This window comes from Vicia villosa, linkage group LG1 (genome assembly GCF_029867415.1).
Source record: "Vicia villosa cultivar HV-30 ecotype Madison, WI linkage group LG1, Vvil1.0, whole genome shotgun sequence".
NCBI classification, from domain to species: domain Eukaryota; kingdom Viridiplantae; phylum Streptophyta; class Magnoliopsida; order Fabales; family Fabaceae; genus Vicia; species Vicia villosa.
In genome coordinates, this window is record NC_081180.1 from 151,339,314 (window position 1) to 151,358,380 (window position 19,067).

A 19,067-nucleotide genomic window follows, 5' to 3' on the forward strand; every position below is an offset into this window, starting at 1 on the left:
CTATATGGCCCCACTTTCTTATTCCCCCTCTGGAGGACATATCGTGCAGCTTGGGCATGGCGTCAATGTAAGCGGGATCAGGATCGTAGTCGTGGATGCGGTGGAAGTAAGAGATGATCTAACTCTGAAACACAAATACGATAATATGTTAAAAAGAAATGTAATATAATCACGGTGAGGAGTGTGCAAGAGTCAGTCAACTGTCTGGTCCTCCAGTTGGAGGCTTCATTCAACTTTTGGTATAAGGTGAACCTCAGTTACCTCCTCCCAGAAAACCTCCTCCTCCTGACTAACCTCACAAGAGGAAGATGCACGAGACAACCAACTCCTCAGTGCAGATGATGATCCTTCAGCCGTCTCATCCATTTGGACTTGCACTAGGACTCGAACCCGTTCCGTAGTCACTCCTTACTGCATGACTCTCTCGCACCGAGCCAATACTGTTTGTGTCTGCCTCCCCCGTCTAAGTCGTGCGGTCGGTACCTGATTATCTGTCATTTTCCTGAAAATAATATTTCGTAAGAGTATGAAGAAAACAAAATTGAAAATTAAAAAAAAAACAAGTCAGACCAAATTTCGGAAGTGCATATTCGAAACTGGTCTGAGATGATTTCGGCAATGCACTTCTGAAATTACATGCGAACAATCATTTTTGCAGACTACCATTTCTTGCCCTAACTCATTCAAAATCCAATTTTTACCATATAAACACTATCATGACCTATGATAACTTCAACCTACAACATTTTTCTACTATCTTACAACCCTAATAACATTTCCAAGCTAGAGTGTAAAGTTGTGGAAACTTACAATTTGTTGAAGCTTTGAGTCGATGTTGAATGGAGGTTTAAACCCTTTATCAATGCTTGGAAGGAGTTGTAAAGTAACAATGCCTTGAATACAACTTGGAAGAAATGGGTTGGAAGATGAAAAAAAAATTGTTTTGATGTTTTGAAGAGAATGAACATAAGGGGGTGTCTGTTTGGGTTTTGTGGAAAAACGAAATAATTTTCCGATATGCATCTCCGAAGTATAGGTGTCTTCGGATATGCATATCCGAAATATAAGGGTATTTTGGATTTTTCACTGCGGGTTTGTAAGAAGGTGCATGGATGTAAAAAGAAATTGCCAAGTTATAATTGGTATGTGTAATATTTCCGATATAAGACCACCTCCAATCAAAGCTTTGATGTTCCAAACGACATCCACGACGTTCTAATCTTTCTCTTTAAAGATTATGTCATTCCTAAGAATCCAAAAGCTCCAAATTGATGTCAACCAAATACAACCTTCTTTTCCTTTTTTAACTCTCTCGAGTTTACAAAAACGAATCCACCTAAAAAACAATCTAAAAGACTAACCACTTCAAAATCTACAAAATCAATCCAACCGACCACTTCCTTCCAAACCAACCCGGTAATATGACAAAATTGAGTACACTTGATTCACATAAGTTAACTAGGTGTCAATAGTAACAAAGTTTAATTTAATTAAGTCTGTATGTTATTTGATCTCGTATGGCTCAAAATGTTTTAATGAAAGGCTTAAACCTAATAAGATAATGGTTTTCAACTGCGTTTATATTAAAAATTATCCTTTTGATTTAGGGTGTGTTTGGTTCAAATGAAGGGGAGGAATGGAGGGATTTTAATGGAGGGATGGGAATGGAAGGGGGTGGAAGGTGAGGGTTTTTTTTAATCAGATAAGGGTTTGGTTTAGGAGACGATGGGAGGAGTTTTATTAATAATTTACATTTTTATCCTTATTATCTTATATAAGTGATACGATATTCAAATGTAAAAAAATCATACATATTTTTTGGTAAAAAAATATCTAATATTAAGTGACTAAAAAGTTATAATTTATCACATAAGGTTAAAAATTAAGTACACTTGATTTAGATTATAACTCTCCGAAACAAATTTAATTATATGTTGATACAAATTTTTAAGTTATGATAAATCATCTAACAAAACAAATATATATAAAATAACTTATTATTTAAATTAATAATTTAAATTTTTTAATAAAATGAATGAAAAAATGTATGACTTAAAATTTGATATAAAAGAAAATATGATAGGATAAATAAAAGAAATTAGAAAAAAATAAACATAAATAAATATAAAAACCTATAAAAAGTGTAATGATTATGTTTTTTATTAATTACGAAAATACGACAATAATTTGAAGGTAGAGAACAATTATAATTAGTTGATGGAAGCAATCGAAAAAAATCACATTAAAAAAAAAACAATAACATGAAAAAAATAAATAATTTTTAAATACTAAAATTAAACTAAGGATATTTTAGTAAATATAATAAATTTTTATATATGAAATCTTATATTCCCTCCTCCCCCTCCAAATCCCCTCAATTCGAAGGATCGCAAAAATTGTAATTTGGAGGGATTTTGCTCCCCCTCCCTCCCCTATCCTCCATCTACCCTGAACCAAACACATCCTTAGAGAAGAGAATGAGTGGTACATGCAAACACGCTGATGCTGAAGTCGGGGAAAATAAGGTACAAAAAGTTTGTTTTTAGGTTTTAGAGAGTGTACACCTTGATTACTATGTTTTCCCCTTCTTATAGGCTAATTTTATGGTTTATGGAATCTAGAACCCAGGACATGTGTTATCACATTATTCGTTATGTCATTTAATGCCGCCTATTTAATAACACCGGGTTACTGGCTACATTTTTAGGGTATAACTTACCATGTTATTGATGCCTTATGTATCTTCCTTCTTAAGTCACCTTCATTTGTCATAATGGGCCGATGTTATTTTAATCTCAGCTCAGGTAGGAAGAGTTGCTCCCCTAAAGCCTAGCTCGTTGGAGCTAAGGTGTGGCTTGTGATTCCATTATAAGAGGGTATTAAATGGGTGACGGTTTTAGTGAATATTTCATCCAGCTTTAACCCATTTTATCATTTGGTCCTTTGATATTCACACGCCTCTTAGTCTTAAAATAATGCGACTTCTTGGTATTTGTTATCCTAATCGTATGTCATGTGTCAATCTGTAGCATATAGTGTGATGGTCTATTATTAACCCTAATATGATGCTTTTTATGGGAATTGTCATTGTCATGGTTATTTTGACGATGATATATATTAATGTCATGTTCTTTGTTTACTAGTTGACTTTCGGCCCTTTACTCATTGCTCTTATAGATTATGGAAATATGTATCTTGTCTTCTTTATTAAACTACTTTCTCTTAAGATATTGTGCTTCTATAGGTGTTATTTCTCTTTTTTTGAAGTATTCTTCTTTGTCTCCAACCGCCTCACCATTCTACGCTGGTGAATTTGTGTCATTCATTGTTCATTTATATTGATGGGGTTTTGTGACATAGTGTGACGGCATCTTTGCGTTAGTTATGGGTGCTTTATATGTTGTCCTCAATTTATCGTAAGAGAATGTAGTGAACAAACAGAGTTTCTTTCCTCACATCTTATTCTTATTTCTGGGCCCTTAGGTATGATGGTTCATGTTATCACATACCTCTATAAACCTAATATTGATGAAGACAAACATAACTCATACTCTTGGGTAAATGAAATATACTTTGGAACTCCTTTAATGCATTATGATTCGACAAAATCGAAAAACTATGAAGATTTTACTTAACAAAAAGGTCCTCGTAATGCGTGGACAATTAAAATATAAGTTTTCACATATAGAATATCTCAAGATTTCTCTCAACCTTCCTTCCCTATGTTTGATATAATCTTTAAAAAATATAGGTTTCTTTCTTTCGTTTACTACCTTCAAGCAAGAGATTATTTATTACTTGGTTCTTCCGCCTTTGCAGTTACATCCTAAATGTTGAGCCTTCATTTAAGCTTCTCAGTATATATTTAGATATTTGGACCAAGAAGCTTCTCTAAGGGTATTTTACCACATTTTTTCTATTTTTTAAAGGTTCAGCTTCTCCCTGTAGTTTAGTCCACTTCAAACAATCTCCAAATGATTGAGGTTTTCACTTAGTCCTTAAAAATTTTAAGTTTCGTTACATGATGGTTGAGACTTTTATTATTAAATCCTAGTCAACTATATGCAGTTGTGATGGGGAGGGTTTTGTTGTAGTCTATAAACCTGAAATTCCCAGATGCCAGAGTTAGGACATATTTAGTCATGTGAAATCCAACCTTTCCTTCAAATTATTAGATCTTTCCTAAGAAGAGAATAAGGGTTTGGCCACCTTCCAACATTTTGTTAATGAGTTTTATCATAGTCCTTATATGACCATAAATCTAAATCATATAAGATGAGAAGCATGTGTGTTGACACACGATCCATAGTCTTAGCCGTTGATTCAGATGATGCTAAAAGTTTGTAAGGTGTGTCTAACGATCTTTTTTTCTATTTCACTGCTATAAAAAGTGAGGTAACTAAGCGAAATACATTTTACCTCGGGTAAAGAAGCAATGTAACGAAGAGCGTCGTGAAAAGTAACGACTTAACACCTCAATTTTTAAAAGACGGAGGGGTAAATTTATTTGTGCATGGGTTTGAACCCCCATCATCTGCATTTGTATTAGTTACAAAACTAGCGCCTCATATATCTCGGTCTATCAATAAAATCGAGGGGTAAGTTAGATTGTTTTTAAAATTAGAACTCGTTACCAGTGTTTTTGATAATCAATCATGAGTTTAATGAAGCTAGTGAGATTAACTTAAAAAATATCCAAAGCAATTTGTGCAAATAATTTGTATGAAAACACATGCGTGTAACAAATGATACTAGTAGCAATGTGATTCTGTGAGAAAGATAGAGTTTCTTGATTGACCAAGAAATAATTTAACAAAAGGAAGAGAAGAGAAAAGAAGAAAAAGAAAATAATAGGATTGGTTAAAACCGTTATTATATACTTTCTCATTAGGGTTTATGATTATAAGTATTACAGAATAACAACCAACTTCAACCTGAACCTCTCTCAACAACCTGAGAGATCAACCTATTTATAGACTACTAGCTATTTATGTTATGTATGATGATATAACATGTACATACATGATATACATAGCTAACTTATACACTAAACTAACTTAAACAACAAACTAACTTATATAACTGCATACTAAAACAAGTTTCTAGTATAACACGCACATCTTCGACTACTGCATTGAGGGATATAGCTAGGGTGTGACTGTGAGGGGAATGATATCAGAGCTTATTAGGATTGAGAAAAGTTTGTCTCCGTTTTTTGACGTCTTTGGTGTGCAATCTAAAACACACTTTTCGGAGGCAGATGGTTTGTAATTTTGAGACAAAGTTGGGCAGTAGATGGTTCTGAAAGTGCTCATCCCATGCGCCTTAAGCTAATCTCATAAAACTAAAATGAACAATTGTTCTAAACTTGCATAGCCTTTGGGAAATCTGTGAGAGTGCATAAGATGGTTTCATTAGCAGCACCACGTTTAAAATAAGAGATATCTGTTGACATGTGATGAGTGACCCATGTATAATTTGTATGTAACTTCTCATGCATTACGATCCAAATAAAATGAAAAATATATTCAAGTAACTTGAGGTTCTAACTCTAAAACCAAAACATTGTCTAATTATGAGGTGGATTGGAGACCAAAGTTAACCGATAATAAGCTGATTTGGTAGAATAAGTACCTGATACAGAAGGTTCCCAAATAAGAATATCACTTGAGTCGTCATTAGTAAAGACACTAGTCATCTCCATTTTTATGTCCTGAGGAAGATGGGTGGAGATGATGTCAAAATTTCAAGTATTATAACTGCAGACATCCATGATTTGTAGGTGTGTATCTTACTCATCCATTGAAAGAATTTTGTAACAAACTCTTCTATTTAAACTCATTTAACTCAACTAACACATATCAATTGAGCTACATCACCCATCTCGAAATCTCTTTTTGACAAGAGTCATTCGCACCACCACTTTGTTAAAAGAAGACATCTGCATTTAATAGACTTTGCTATATAATCACCATAAAAGTGAAAGTCATAATATAGTCGAAAGTAAGCTTTTTGAGACTGAAACAAAATTTTAATTACAAGAAGCAATGTTCGTTTTTAACAAATATTATTTGTAATAACAAGAAAATAATAGTAAGAATAGGTCTATCATTGTAGAAGCCAATATCCCAAAATTCTATCATTATGGTTGACTCACTATAAACCAAACTAACTTTTTAAAAAAAATTATTCAGCTAATCATCTCAATAACTGAACGTATTAAGAAAAATTTGCCGGATCAATATTTTTGTGTCACACCAGTTGGTAGTGGAAGGTCAGCACATTGTTGCTCTTTATTTTGAAGAGCTATATGAATATTTTCCAATTCCATTCATATATGAAATGACACATCTGTGAAGAAAGATTGAGAAATTGAAATAAGGACTCTTCAAAGAAAACCCAAAACAATTTTATGATATGCATGTGAGGAAAATCAAAGGGAAGATAAGAGCAAGAAAAAGGAGAGAAAGAAACGAGTATAAATGGTAGTCACTACCCTGATCCGGATCATCAAATTGAAGCCCAGTGCAGTTTCAATAATATATGATACTGTTCACATATGGTTTCAAGTTTCAATCAAATTTAGCCTAATGAAACAATAGAAAACATAAATTTCTAGAAGTTGGTAATCAAACTTAGTTTTGAACAGGTTTATAATAACAGATCATAACAAGTATAATGAAACAATCATTTACCCTGCCAACAAAAATTTGCATAAGGCAGAGAGTTCAATTCAGTACAAAATCCACATCTAAAACTAGACATATATACATGAAATGAGGAATTGCATAGAACCAATAGCCTGTCCGATGCAGGTTTTTCCAGGCTCTTATATTCCAAAAGGTTTAACAGAAAGTTGCATCGGCATGTTCAATCACATTGTCATGTCAGGATCATCTTCGTAATCAAAATCTTGTTCACTTGATACCCTTGCTCTCTTCGCATCTCTTGGCGCACCCCTTCCTTTCTTCGGTTTACCCCTATGGTGACATGACAAATTTTTAGATTACGCAGCATACATTCTTTACATGTTTCAATAAATAAAGCAATTATTTAATTCTAAGACATTAAGACGGAGACACGTTAGTTGAGTGCTTACTGTCCATTTGCATAAATTGTCCCGCCTTTCGAACGACCCGGACCAAAATCTGATCTCCCATCTGAGATAAACAGAAATACATTATATAATTAGTAGACAAAAGAAAAAACATGCAAGAAAAATCATTGAAATGTTGCTAATAGGATCTCACCATCTCGTCCAGCCGCGAGCTCTTCTGCCTACGATAAAAAGATGAAGATCATCTCAGAATTCAGAAATAACCTTGCTGAGATAAGATGCCACACTTGATATATGGATTACGACTAAACATAATTGACAAGAAAAGGTTTAAAAGGATGAATCATTTTATGGGATCAAGTACACAGAACAAGAGTCTAGGAGGAAATTATAAACTGCAGTTATTGTCTTATATTCGGAAAAAAATAAGCCTCATGGTTGGACATAATTTATTACTTGGTGCTCACTAGTCGACATTATTTATTTTTATCTATTTATGGTTGGAAGCCTATCACTGAAAATTAGAAACACACCGCTGGCGAAGACACTGAAGATAATGAAAAGAGCCTATCTTCAGGCTGAAACTTTCTAGACCGCTTCAAGCTGCCAAGAAAAAAAAAATTAACAATGTCATATAAACAATGAATAACAAAATGGCGTGTCATCTAGCTAAGGTGAATCGATGCATGCAATCCATATATTACTATTTCTTTTAACATGGAATCAGACGTATTCAAATGCAACTCTATGAACTGCCTTTGCTTCTCAGTATTTCAAACAATTATATTCCCCATCTAAAACCTTAGTAAGATTCAATTACAAGTACATCTAGCCATATTCCAGCACAGTATCACCATGTTAAAGCCTGTGATTTAGCTTTTCCCGACCATAAACTAATCAAAATTATGGATGACCTGGCCAGATATCTAATAAATATGATCCGTGATTAGGTATAACAAACCAGATGCCTGATAAATATGATTTGTGATCCAGTATAACAGATCATACAAGCATGACATTACTCTTCCTAGTTACCTTAGAATAATCAGAATTCAAAACTACATATCTGAACAGAAAATATTGATGGTAGTTTGAGCATGAAAATTCTTGGAAAGAAGAAAACTATCAATGATTCAGTCCAAAAGAAAGAGAGCTAAAGAGATTCGTACAATGCAGTGTTCTTTGATGAAGATAGGAATCCTTCAAATCCCTTTAATACATTGCCACACTGTCCAGGATCCTGTAAATAACTTGTCTCCATATCATAAACCTGTGTCAAGGACAAAACATTGCTATAAATCATAAAGAATATTCTTCTCAAGATCTCAATTTTTTTCCAATATCAAGCTAGTCAACTTAAGCATGGAAATGGAATTTGAGCATAACATATATAGCACCCGAAATTCATCACTGCATACCCTAATCAACAAGAAACCTCAGAAATCAATGTATAATAATGTAAAATCATGAGGCCAAAGAAGAATAAATTCCCAATACAGTCCAGAGGTGTTTCATGAGCATGATATTGCTGAGCAAGCTTTGAAGTACCAACACCTCTGGAAAAAAGTGTGTCAATGTCGGTGCCGACTGACAGAGACATTTGTGATTATGTTCAATTTATGTATTCAAAATATTAACTAAGCAAGTGAAGGGCCCAACTTAAGGTTAGCTAATAGTTTTCTCAATTATCCTATTGCATTGGCAAATGAATTAGGGTAAAATTAAAACAATAAATCAGAGTAAGTCTACATGATAAGTTCCCAAAATATTTAGGAAAAAAATCAATCCTTTATACATTAGTCAAAGATAGTTTCAGCTAGTTTTGAAGCAATGAACAAAACCCAGATGCGAATATAGAAAAAGCTACCTGCTTTTCAATACTGCGAAGCTCTTCGTGAAGTTTGGCTCTCTTACTAAGCAAAGAAGCCAACATAGCTGACGGATTCACCGTACCCTTTTGCCCTAAAACAACATCATCAAAGGTTATGAATTGCAGCACCATTTTGGATTAAATTTTAAATTAATAAATAAAATTACAAAACTATTGAGTTGTAAGGTGACGATAATTAAGCGTTATAACCTTCGGATTCCATTTTTGCTGAACGATTTATTAGAGGATTCGATAAAAGAAAACCCTAAATCCCCAATTTTATTCCAGTTTCTCTCTTTGTTTGTTTCACGCGCATTCGATTTCGATTTTCCCCAATCAAAACTGCGTCGTTTTGATGTCGCACAGAACACACGTGTTTCTAGTATTAATTTTTTTTTTTTTAAATTTCTAGTTTTAATATATATTAATTTTGGTCCCTATGTTTTTTTTTTTAAGGTTTTGATCCTCTTATTTTAAAATTTGGAATTTTAGTTCAAATATTTTAGTTTTTTTTTTTTTATTTTGGTCCCTCAAATTCTAACTAATTTTAAATGAAGTAACGTTCACATTGATGATGTGTCAGTGTCAGTTCAGCGGTGAAATATTTAAAAAAAATTAACTTTATTTAAGATTTATGTTGAACATGTCATCAATGTGAGTTCTATTTCATTAAAAATTATCTTCAAATTTACAAAGAAACCAAAATTCTAAAAAAATAAAATTGAAAAGGCTAAAATTCCTTATTTTAAAATACGAGACCAAAATCAAAAAAACATAATAATAGGGAATCAAAATTAAAATTAAGTTGTATATATTATGTGTCTAATTGTTTTATATTGTGTATCAAATTTAAAAGAGTATTATATTTGTAAAAGTATTAAACTGTAAATTGTAAATAGGTTTTTGAGTGTTCTTTAGTCATTTTAATTCATAAATCTCTTTTGTTTATGATTTTGAATTTGAATTTGAATTTGATTTTTAATCTTCAAATGTCTTCTTAAATAAGTAATCTAACATAAAATTAAAATAAAAGATACTGCTTGGATGTGTAATTGTAAATTTTAAACAAATCAAATAATTAAATTAAAATTCATTTATTTTTAAGTTCTTTTGTATTAAACTATTATAGTCTATTTTATAAATTTTAAAATTTTCAGGTTAAAATTAAAATTTGACAAAATATAGACCAAGTTACAATTTTATAGGGATTAATTTGTAGATTTTAAAAAATATTAATGATTAATTTGAATATTTTTTTTGAAAATTTTGTAAAATATAGAGACCAACTTATAAATTTTAAGATAATAACAATATTTAATTTAACATTTATAAATTTTTATTTATTAATTTTATGTTTTATCTCAAAATTATTAAATTAATTTGGATAAAATATTTTTTAAATTTTAATCTTTTTAACATTTCTTTTTAATTTTTATTTAAACAATAAATTTTGTCTCAATCATTTTAAATTGACTCAATACATTATATTTCTTCGTTAAATAGAGCATCCAAACACATTCTTAATAATGTTATTTTACTAAGTCAAATTTTATTACTTTGGATGGACGTAGAGGCGTTAATGGCAGCTTGTAGGCGATACTTGACCACCCGCATCTAGAGCTGTCAATTTAAAGGACTAGGGCCTAAATTTTAAGGCCCTCAAAATATGAGGGGCCTAAATTTTAAAAAATAAATGAGCCCCAAAATAAGTAGGGCCTCTAAAGTGAAGGCCCTTAAATTTTAAATAAGGCCCAAGGCCCCTAAATTTTCTACAAAATATTTTTTATAATATAAAACTGTCTTTTTTATTTTCATAAGAAAATTGACTTTTTTTTATTTTTGAAAAAACTCGGATTTTTTTTCCAAAAAAATACACATTTTTTTATTTTCGACAAAAAATCAAATTTTTTTTAAAAAAATTGAAAATTTTTTTTCTTTTCGAAAAATAATTGATTTTTTTAAAAAAATCGACATTTTTTTCTTTTCGACAAAAAATTGATTTTTTTTCTTAAAAACACGACTTTCTATATTTCCGACCAAAATTCATTTTTTTTAAGAAAAGCTATTGATTTTGATTTTTGATGTTTTTGTTTGGTAGTTAAAAACAGATCTCAATTATTTCTGGATAATATGTTAAAACTTCAATGAATCAGTTTAAGATTGGTTTAGATCAAACTCACTCATGTAATAGAACTGATTAAAATATATTGCAGTTTATAGCCGTAACCTTTTGTTTTTATGTTTAAACCAATTTTTTTTTGGTGAAATGGTGTTAACGTCTCAAACTCTTGTTCCTATTTATGTTTTAATAATTCATATGCTTTGAATATTTTTGTTCCTCCAATTTCTGTTACTTTAAAATTGTGCAATATGAACATTAAAAAAGGCATTGATTTTAATTTTGAAGTTTTTGCTCCATGGCATTCTGTTTTTAAAAATGTAGATTTTCTTAAAAACACGACTTTTTATATTTTCGACAAAAAAAACAGTTATTTTTCCGAAAAAGTAAACCTTTTACTTTTTCGACGAAAAATCAATTTTTTTTCAAAAAAATCGACTATTTATGTTTTTCGAAAAAAAATCGGTTTTTTATCAGAAAAATCTACTTTTTGTATTTTTGACAAAAAATCGGTTTATTTTTTAAAAAGTCGACTTTTTATATTTTCGACAAAAAATCGGTTTGTTTTTTAAAAAGTTGACGTTTTATATTTTCGACAAAAAATGGGTTTTTTTTTGAAAAACTCGATTTTTTATATTTTCGACAAAAAATCGGTTTGTTTTTGAAAAAGTCGACTTTTTATATTTTCGACAAAAAATCGGTTTGTTTTTGAAAAAGTCGACTTTTTATATTTTCGACAAAAAATCGGTTTGTTTTTGAAAAAGTCGACGTTTTAAATTTTCGACAAAAAATCTATTTTTTTCTGAATAAATTGACTTTTTGTATTTTCGACAAAAAATCAGTTTGTTTTTGAAAAAGTCGATTTTTTACAAAAAAATCAGTTTGTTTTTGAAAAAGTCGACTTTTTATATTTTCGATAAAAGTTCAGTTTTTTACCCGAAAAATCTTAAATTTTAATTAAAAAAGCAAATCGACTTTTCTTATTTTCAAAAAGTGCATCTTTTTATATTTTTAGAATACATTCTTTTTTCCGACAAAAAAATCATTTTTTTACGGAAAAGCTGACTTTCCATATTTTTGAAAAAAACGATTATTTTAATGTTCTAAAAAAATAAAATGAGTTTTTAATTTTTTTTAAATTATTTTTATTTTTCAAAATAAAATTAATTTTTAATTATTTAATTTCTAACAAATTATAATTTGGGCCCTTTATTTAGGGCCCTATTAAACATCAAAGTATGAGGGGGCTTAAAAATATGGGGCCAAAAAAATTTCTTTTAGTAAGGGGTCTAAAAAAAGAGGGCCATATAGGGGCCTAATTTTTAGGGCTTTGTCATTTAGGGCTTTTTTGACTCCTCTACCCGCATCTCATCAATCAGACTACTCGCAGTGTTATATGGTGTCAATGGCGCTCTGGTGGCCAACCTTCGACTGGCTTGTGGCGGCAAACCGCCACATATGGCTGTGTTCGTTGCTCCAGTTTGTTAATTTTGAATAAAAAAATGACAATACTTTGTGAGTTGCTGTAATAGTTGATAAAATATAAAATTGCAACACTTAATGTGAAGTGTCGCTGAAAGGGTGTGTTTAATCGAAAATCACAACCTTGTGAAAGAACATTACTTAGTCTATAAATAGACCATTTCAAATTTAAAAAATCACATATCATTAATCTATCATCTTCATTGTATATTTTAAAATTTCATATTCTTACACTCGAGCTTTTATCTTAATACAAACTTAAATATAAGTTGAATTATTTTAAATATTTTTGCACATTGACTTGTGACATTTTTAAAATATTTAAAATACTATTAAAAAAGTGATTACATGCACGATTCAAATCAGAATCCATTTAACTTACAAAGTTTATCTAACAAACTACAATGGCTAACTTACCTCCTCATAGATTTCCATATTGAATCAAAATTTTCATTTCATGAACAAAGCAAACATGTAGAACTAGATTGCTATCTAGTTCGAGAGAAGCATAAGCAGGGCTTCTTTCACCTCTTACCTTTACCTTATGCACAACATTTGGCAGACTTGCTAACAAAGCTTCTTGATCCCCTTTCCTTTTATAATTTTGTTTCCAAGATAGTATTAAACACTATTTATCCTCATATTGTGGGACCTATTAGATATTACTTAAATGAGCTATAACCTTGTTACTATTGTTCAGTATTATTTTGGTTATAAAAACATATATAATTTAAATCTTCAAACAACCATTGTTATAGAATGTTTCTTAAAGACAAACTTTATACAATTAGATTCTTTCCTATCTTCTCTCTCTTGTTGATTACAACACAATGATATATAGAAAACCAACAAAGGGAATGAAAAAGAAAGAATGAATAGTGACCAATGCCAAAAACTTACTAAGTCACAAAAGAATTAACTAACATGAATCAAAAGTAATGAACAAAACTCAACAAACTAAAAAGTACTCAAGCTAAGAAGTTGGTCTAGATATTCAGAACCCAAATCTTCCAACACCAAAACATTTTCTGAAACAACATTTTTCATTTCCCTTTCTACCCTTTTGGTCTTCTTGGAATTATTTGCTTTAGACTTTCTTTTCATAGTGTGTTTCTTCTTTAGTGCCAAAACAGGAGAAGAACCATCTTTCTCCCAACACTTGTTCACCATGTCTTTCAATGATTCTCTCACAACTTGTTCAGGAAAATTCAACACTGCCATTGAACCTCTTGTTGATAAAGCTGCTTGATCATAAGCTAATGCAGCTTCTTCAGCAGTATCAAATGTTCCAATCCAAACTCGAACCCCGTTTCGCGTTGAATCTCTTATTTCGGCTGCGAATTTCCCCCACGGTCTTCTCCTAACTCCTCTATATGGCCTCTTAGGTGATGATAGTGATGATGATTGTGCTACATGAGTTGAATTGGATGAAACTTCTTGTGATTCTGTACTTGCTTGAGAACCTGAAGTGTTGGAAATGGAATTAGAATTGGAATTGGATGAAATTTCTTGTGTGATTTGATCATTGAAGTTCAATGGAATGGTGAGGTTATTGTTTGTGATGTCTTCATTGAAAATGAAGAAATCTTCCCATGAAAAAGGTTCTGAAAATGAAGAGTTAAGGTTTTGGTATTGGAAGAATGAAGAATCAAAATCCATGTCTTGTGTGAACAAAAAAGAAGACATTGAATTTAAGGTTTTTTTTGTTGTTAATGTTTATTTTGGTAACTACTTTGTGAGTGGTTTGAAAAGATTTGGAGTGTTTGGTCTCTATATATACTCATTGAAAAAATGAAACATAACGACCAAAGAGATAAACAAAAAAGGAAAATTAAATTAGTTAATAAAGTGATGTGGATAGATTTTGGTCAAGGGGGAGTGTATTTGGATATCTAATTATTTTATTAGTATTGAATTATTATTAGTTTAGTACACTATTAATTAAAGGGTGAAAAATGTATTGATAGTTAGAAAATGGGCACGTGAAGTCAAAGGAAGATTAAAGAAACGTGGGCAACTCCAACTTAACTTTTAGAAGTTTCGGAAACAACTTGTTGGTGATTCATTGTGTTTGCACCAATGCTACTCACTCTTTCTTTTTTTTAATGGACTTTTTTTTATAAAAGAAAATTAGGCTTGAATTCTAATTTTGTTTCTCCCTATTTTATTTAAAATAAATTTTTAGTGTACTCACTATAAAACTCAATTTTTCAATCCTTTATAAAAAATATTTTGGAATTATTTTTACTTTATTTATGAGATGACTTTGCATGACATTGATATGACAAAGTTGATTGGAATACAAATAATTCACTTGCTATATGAATTAATTTTATTTTTTTTGACAAAAAAATGAAGATTATATCAAAAGCAAAGAACAAGAATACAAGGGAAACATACCGAAACCCATTAAAAAGAGAATTTTAGTTTAGGGTATCATGATTGTCTGATAGATTTCATTAAGGATACTTAACATATAAATTAAATATATGAATAATTATTTTTGTATAACTTACAAAATTAATTTATTAATTATATTTTTGAAGATGTTGCTTTGGTTTGGAAGAGGTTAGTTATGATTTAGATGAGGTTTTTTTTGGGATGGTAGTAAAGAGGAAGCTGAGGACGTCTGGGTTTTGTGGTCGAAAGTTTACAAGCCAAAGTGCCAGGATGGATTAGGTTGGAGATCTCCGTCCGACCAATTTTGTGTTGGTTGGTAAATGGTGTTAATGGATGTTGCATTGTAACAATTTTTGGGTTGATATTCTTTCAGCTAAATAAATATCTCAAATGATCTTATCTTTATGTGGGAGAATGATGGTTAGTTTAGACCTAAAAGCTAGTTTAATTGGTTTTTTGATGGTCTGTCGAGAAAGGTTAGGGATGTCATGCACACTTGGGATGACGTCTCACTAGGTTATGTTTTGCTGCGCCTTCATTTTCATAGGCCTTACTATATTTCGTTGCAATATAAAAGGGTCATGAGTAGTATGGGTCATTGGGATGATGGGTTTTGGTTTTGGTTTAGAAAAGTTTGGTCTTGTCTAAGATTATTGTCTTCTCCTGATAGTTAATTTTAGGATAGATTTTCCACGAGGGAAAACTATTTAAACGATAGATTATTGTCTACTAAGATTTTTCTTATATGTTCGTCACTTATGAGTTAGTGATGTTCATGCATTTGTTGTCTAGGCTCTACTAGATAAACTCTCATGTGTTCATCACTAGCGAGATAGTGATGTTTTTGTAGTATATAATTTTTAGGTAGTTGGGTTAGGAGTTGGTTATAGTCTGAAAGTTAGGAAGTTAGGTTGTTTGCTCAAGGTTTTTAGATCATTAGAAACTAGGTCTAAAGTTATAGTAGGTTTGACCTTAGTTTAGTATTCCTGAGTGTCGAGTATATGAAAATTCCAAAATAATGTTATTTTCCCAAGTGTGATAGTGATCGTGGAGGATTTAGTGGATAAAATTATATTTACATATTAGAAATGATTTAATGGAAAGACCTCATGTTTTTTCTTCACTTTCTTTGAATGACCGACTAAACTATTTATGTGTATGAGTCGATAGTTGCTTCTAGATGTGTCTTTCATTTTTCAGAATAATAATTTTGTGTACCATAGTTGTTTCTTTAGTTATTCTCTTTTTGACATTATTCATGACTAACTATTTTTAAACATGAATTATTACTATAGAGTTTCTTTCAAGGAGTTCTCTTTTTTTTCCTTCTTTTTTTTTCACTTTTACATTATAATTGTTTTAATATATATATATATATATATATATATATATATATATATATATATATATATATATATATATATATATAATTATTTCCATTATAAAAAAACATATTCATTATCTACCCTAAAATATATTCAATTTTGTATTAAAATTCTAAAAATTTGCATTTAACTTTTCACTAAAAAAAAGAGTGATTTTTTTATCTGCGAGTCAATTTGCTAGTTCTTCTATAAGAGTAAAATTTTAAACTCAACTATCTAAATTTGTTTGTTTTTCGACTGTTAGAACACTAATCGGGGGTGTTCGAGGAGCATACTATGAGGCCATTCTTTGAGCAACACACATTTATAGGAGACACACCACTTCTCCACCTAAAACCTTAAGGTGATGGGTGAGTGAGTTCTCCCACTTATATATGCTCAAGTCACCATATACATTTCCAATGTGGGACTATTTTCCCCACACTCACACTTGTAATTCTTAACACTCCCCCTCAAGTGTGAGTCTTTACCACAATGCCCCCCCCCCCCTCAAGTGGAAGCTCTCTCTTCCACACACTTGTACCGCCGTTTAACACTCTTCAATGGGACACTTTACCCACATGCGGGACTCTTACCCTTTGCCTATGTGGGGTACTTTCGATACAAACAAGCCGGTCCCTTTCTCGAAACCAAGGGCTCATGATACCAAGTGTAAGAACACCAATCGGGGGTACCCGATGAGCATACTATGGGGTCATTCCTTGAGCAACACGCATTTGTGGGAGACACTAATTTTCCACCTAAAACCTTAAGGTGATAGGTGAGTGGGTTCTCCCACTTATATATGCTCAAGTCACCATATACATTTAGAATGTGGGACTATTTTTCCCACACTCACACTTGTAATTCTTAATATCGACATGCTTAAACAGCCAAACCCAAATACAACGAGTTTACTCATTTTACTATCCTTAAATTATATAGTTTAAAATTTTAGGAAAATATGAATAGTAAGTTATAGCATAATTTTACAATAAAAATAACATCTCCAATAAATATAATAAAATAAACGAATTTCAGAGAAGAACCTTGTAATTTAAGTACCAAGTTCAAATACATTTATTTAAAATAGAAGTTCAGTTAATAAAAAGTTGACTCACATATTAAGAAGTTGGGAGTTTAACTCTCGTTGTCGATGTTTAAATCTCTTTGTTGATAGATTTGTAAAAATCTCTATAAATAGTTTTGAGGCCTACTATGACCCTAGTGGATCTGTAGAGTCCAACTCATATAAATTTTATATGAAAAAATATATATAATTAATTATTTATTATTTTATTAGATTTACTTTATATCGATGATAAATAATTAAAATAGTTATTCACATATTAATAAGGTAAAATATTCTTTTTGGTCCCTTATATTAACCTCGGGGTTCATTTTGGTCCCTTAACTTCAAAAAGTGTCATATTGGTCCCTTAACTCTTCAAAAGGTGTCATTTTAGTCCTTTTTGTCATATTAGCGACGAAAATAGCGATCGATTTTTGAGTTTTTCCGTCGCTAATGTGACAAAAAAACTAAAATGACACCTTTTGAAGAGTTAAGTGACCAATATGACACTTTTTAAAGTTAATGGACCAAAATGAACCCCGAGGTTAACATAAGGGACCAAAAAGGATATTTTGTCTATTAATAACTATTACACATTAAAATAAAAAAAATAAAAAAAATCGTTTTATTAAGAGAATTCATTATCTTTTAAAAATAATTAACATACTGATTATATAATTAATTACTTATAATTGGTTGTTAAATAAATCATATGTTTGTAATATTTTTTATGCATAGCTTTATTTATTTGTTTTTTTTAATAAATAATTTGTATCGATTCGAACTTATGACGTTGAGAAAAATACACTCTAAAAACCCAAACATTTTTACGTTAGACCACACACGCACACAAATTCGGTTTATTTTAATGTCCTCCAGTCATGTCAAAAACTTGTGTTTGAATAATATTATTTCGATTAAATTAAAACACAAACAAAACACTATTCTGTCTGCGTATGTGTCTCTATCAATGAGTCACTCTCTAGTTTTGTCTTTGCTTTCCTTTTCTGTTATACACTCGAGAGGGAGTGAATACACTAGTGAGTGAGAGAGAGTGGCCACTGATTGGTACAGCAACCCACTTGATAAACTCAAAATATACCAATTTTAATTTTAGGTAGAATTCAGAGTCTTATTAAAAAAAATTGGAGGTTGATATGTAGAGTTTTTGGAACACCCAATAAGTAATGATCGATTCAGAAATTTTTATTCATATAAATAACATTTTTAAGGGAAATTTTATCTCAATAACCAAGTTTTCAATCTTTAATATTAAATTAATCAATTTTTTCTTATAATTTTTAATATATCAATGCACTACTACAAATTTGAAATTTAATAGCCCTAATTTAATAGCGCTTTTTTCAAAAGTGCTATCAAAATTTTCAAACAGAGACTTATGATAGCGCTTTTTTGTAAAACGCTATTATAGGACGAGATTTAAAAAAATGCCACCAGCCACTAGCACTTGTACGTGGAATTTTAGCAAAAGGAGTACTTCGATGATAGCGCTTATCCAAAAGCGCTATTATATTGCTTTCTATTCGCGCAAAAAAAAAAACACGCAGGATGATGGTCGCGTGTTCGATCCAAGCTCACCAAATTTATCTATTTAATGTAACTAAAAAAGTTCTAATTAATATTTATTTTTTCTTTTAAAAAAAAAAGACTCGCTAACCTTTTTTCCTGCGTTGTATTTCAAC

General features: G+C 30.8%; 2 protein-coding genes across 2 annotated transcripts; both read right to left on the minus strand.

Moving 5' to 3' along the window:
• Window positions 1–6,612: 6,612 nt before the first annotated feature.
• On the minus strand, window positions 6,613–9,276 carry LOC131619043 (uncharacterized). The gene is made up of 7 exons (XM_058890188.1): window positions 9,138–9,276; window positions 8,925–9,019; window positions 8,227–8,327; window positions 7,591–7,660; window positions 7,251–7,278; window positions 7,100–7,160; window positions 6,613–6,980 (listed from the first exon to the last, which is right to left on the minus strand). The coding sequence occupies exons 1-7, from the start codon at window positions 9,148–9,150 to the stop codon at window positions 6,875–6,877; spliced, it is 474 nt and encodes a 157-aa protein (XP_058746171.1). The 5' UTR covers window positions 9,151–9,276; the 3' UTR covers window positions 6,613–6,874.
• Window positions 9,277–13,122: 3,846 nt separating this feature from the next.
• LOC131619051 (ethylene-response factor C3-like) lies at window positions 13,123–14,264 on the minus strand. Its single transcript, XM_058890196.1, has one exon. It carries the CDS (start codon window positions 14,212–14,214, stop codon window positions 13,486–13,488), a length of 729 nt encoding a protein of 242 aa, XP_058746179.1. The 5' UTR covers window positions 14,215–14,264; the 3' UTR covers window positions 13,123–13,485.
• Window positions 14,265–19,067: the final 4,803 nt, after the last annotated feature.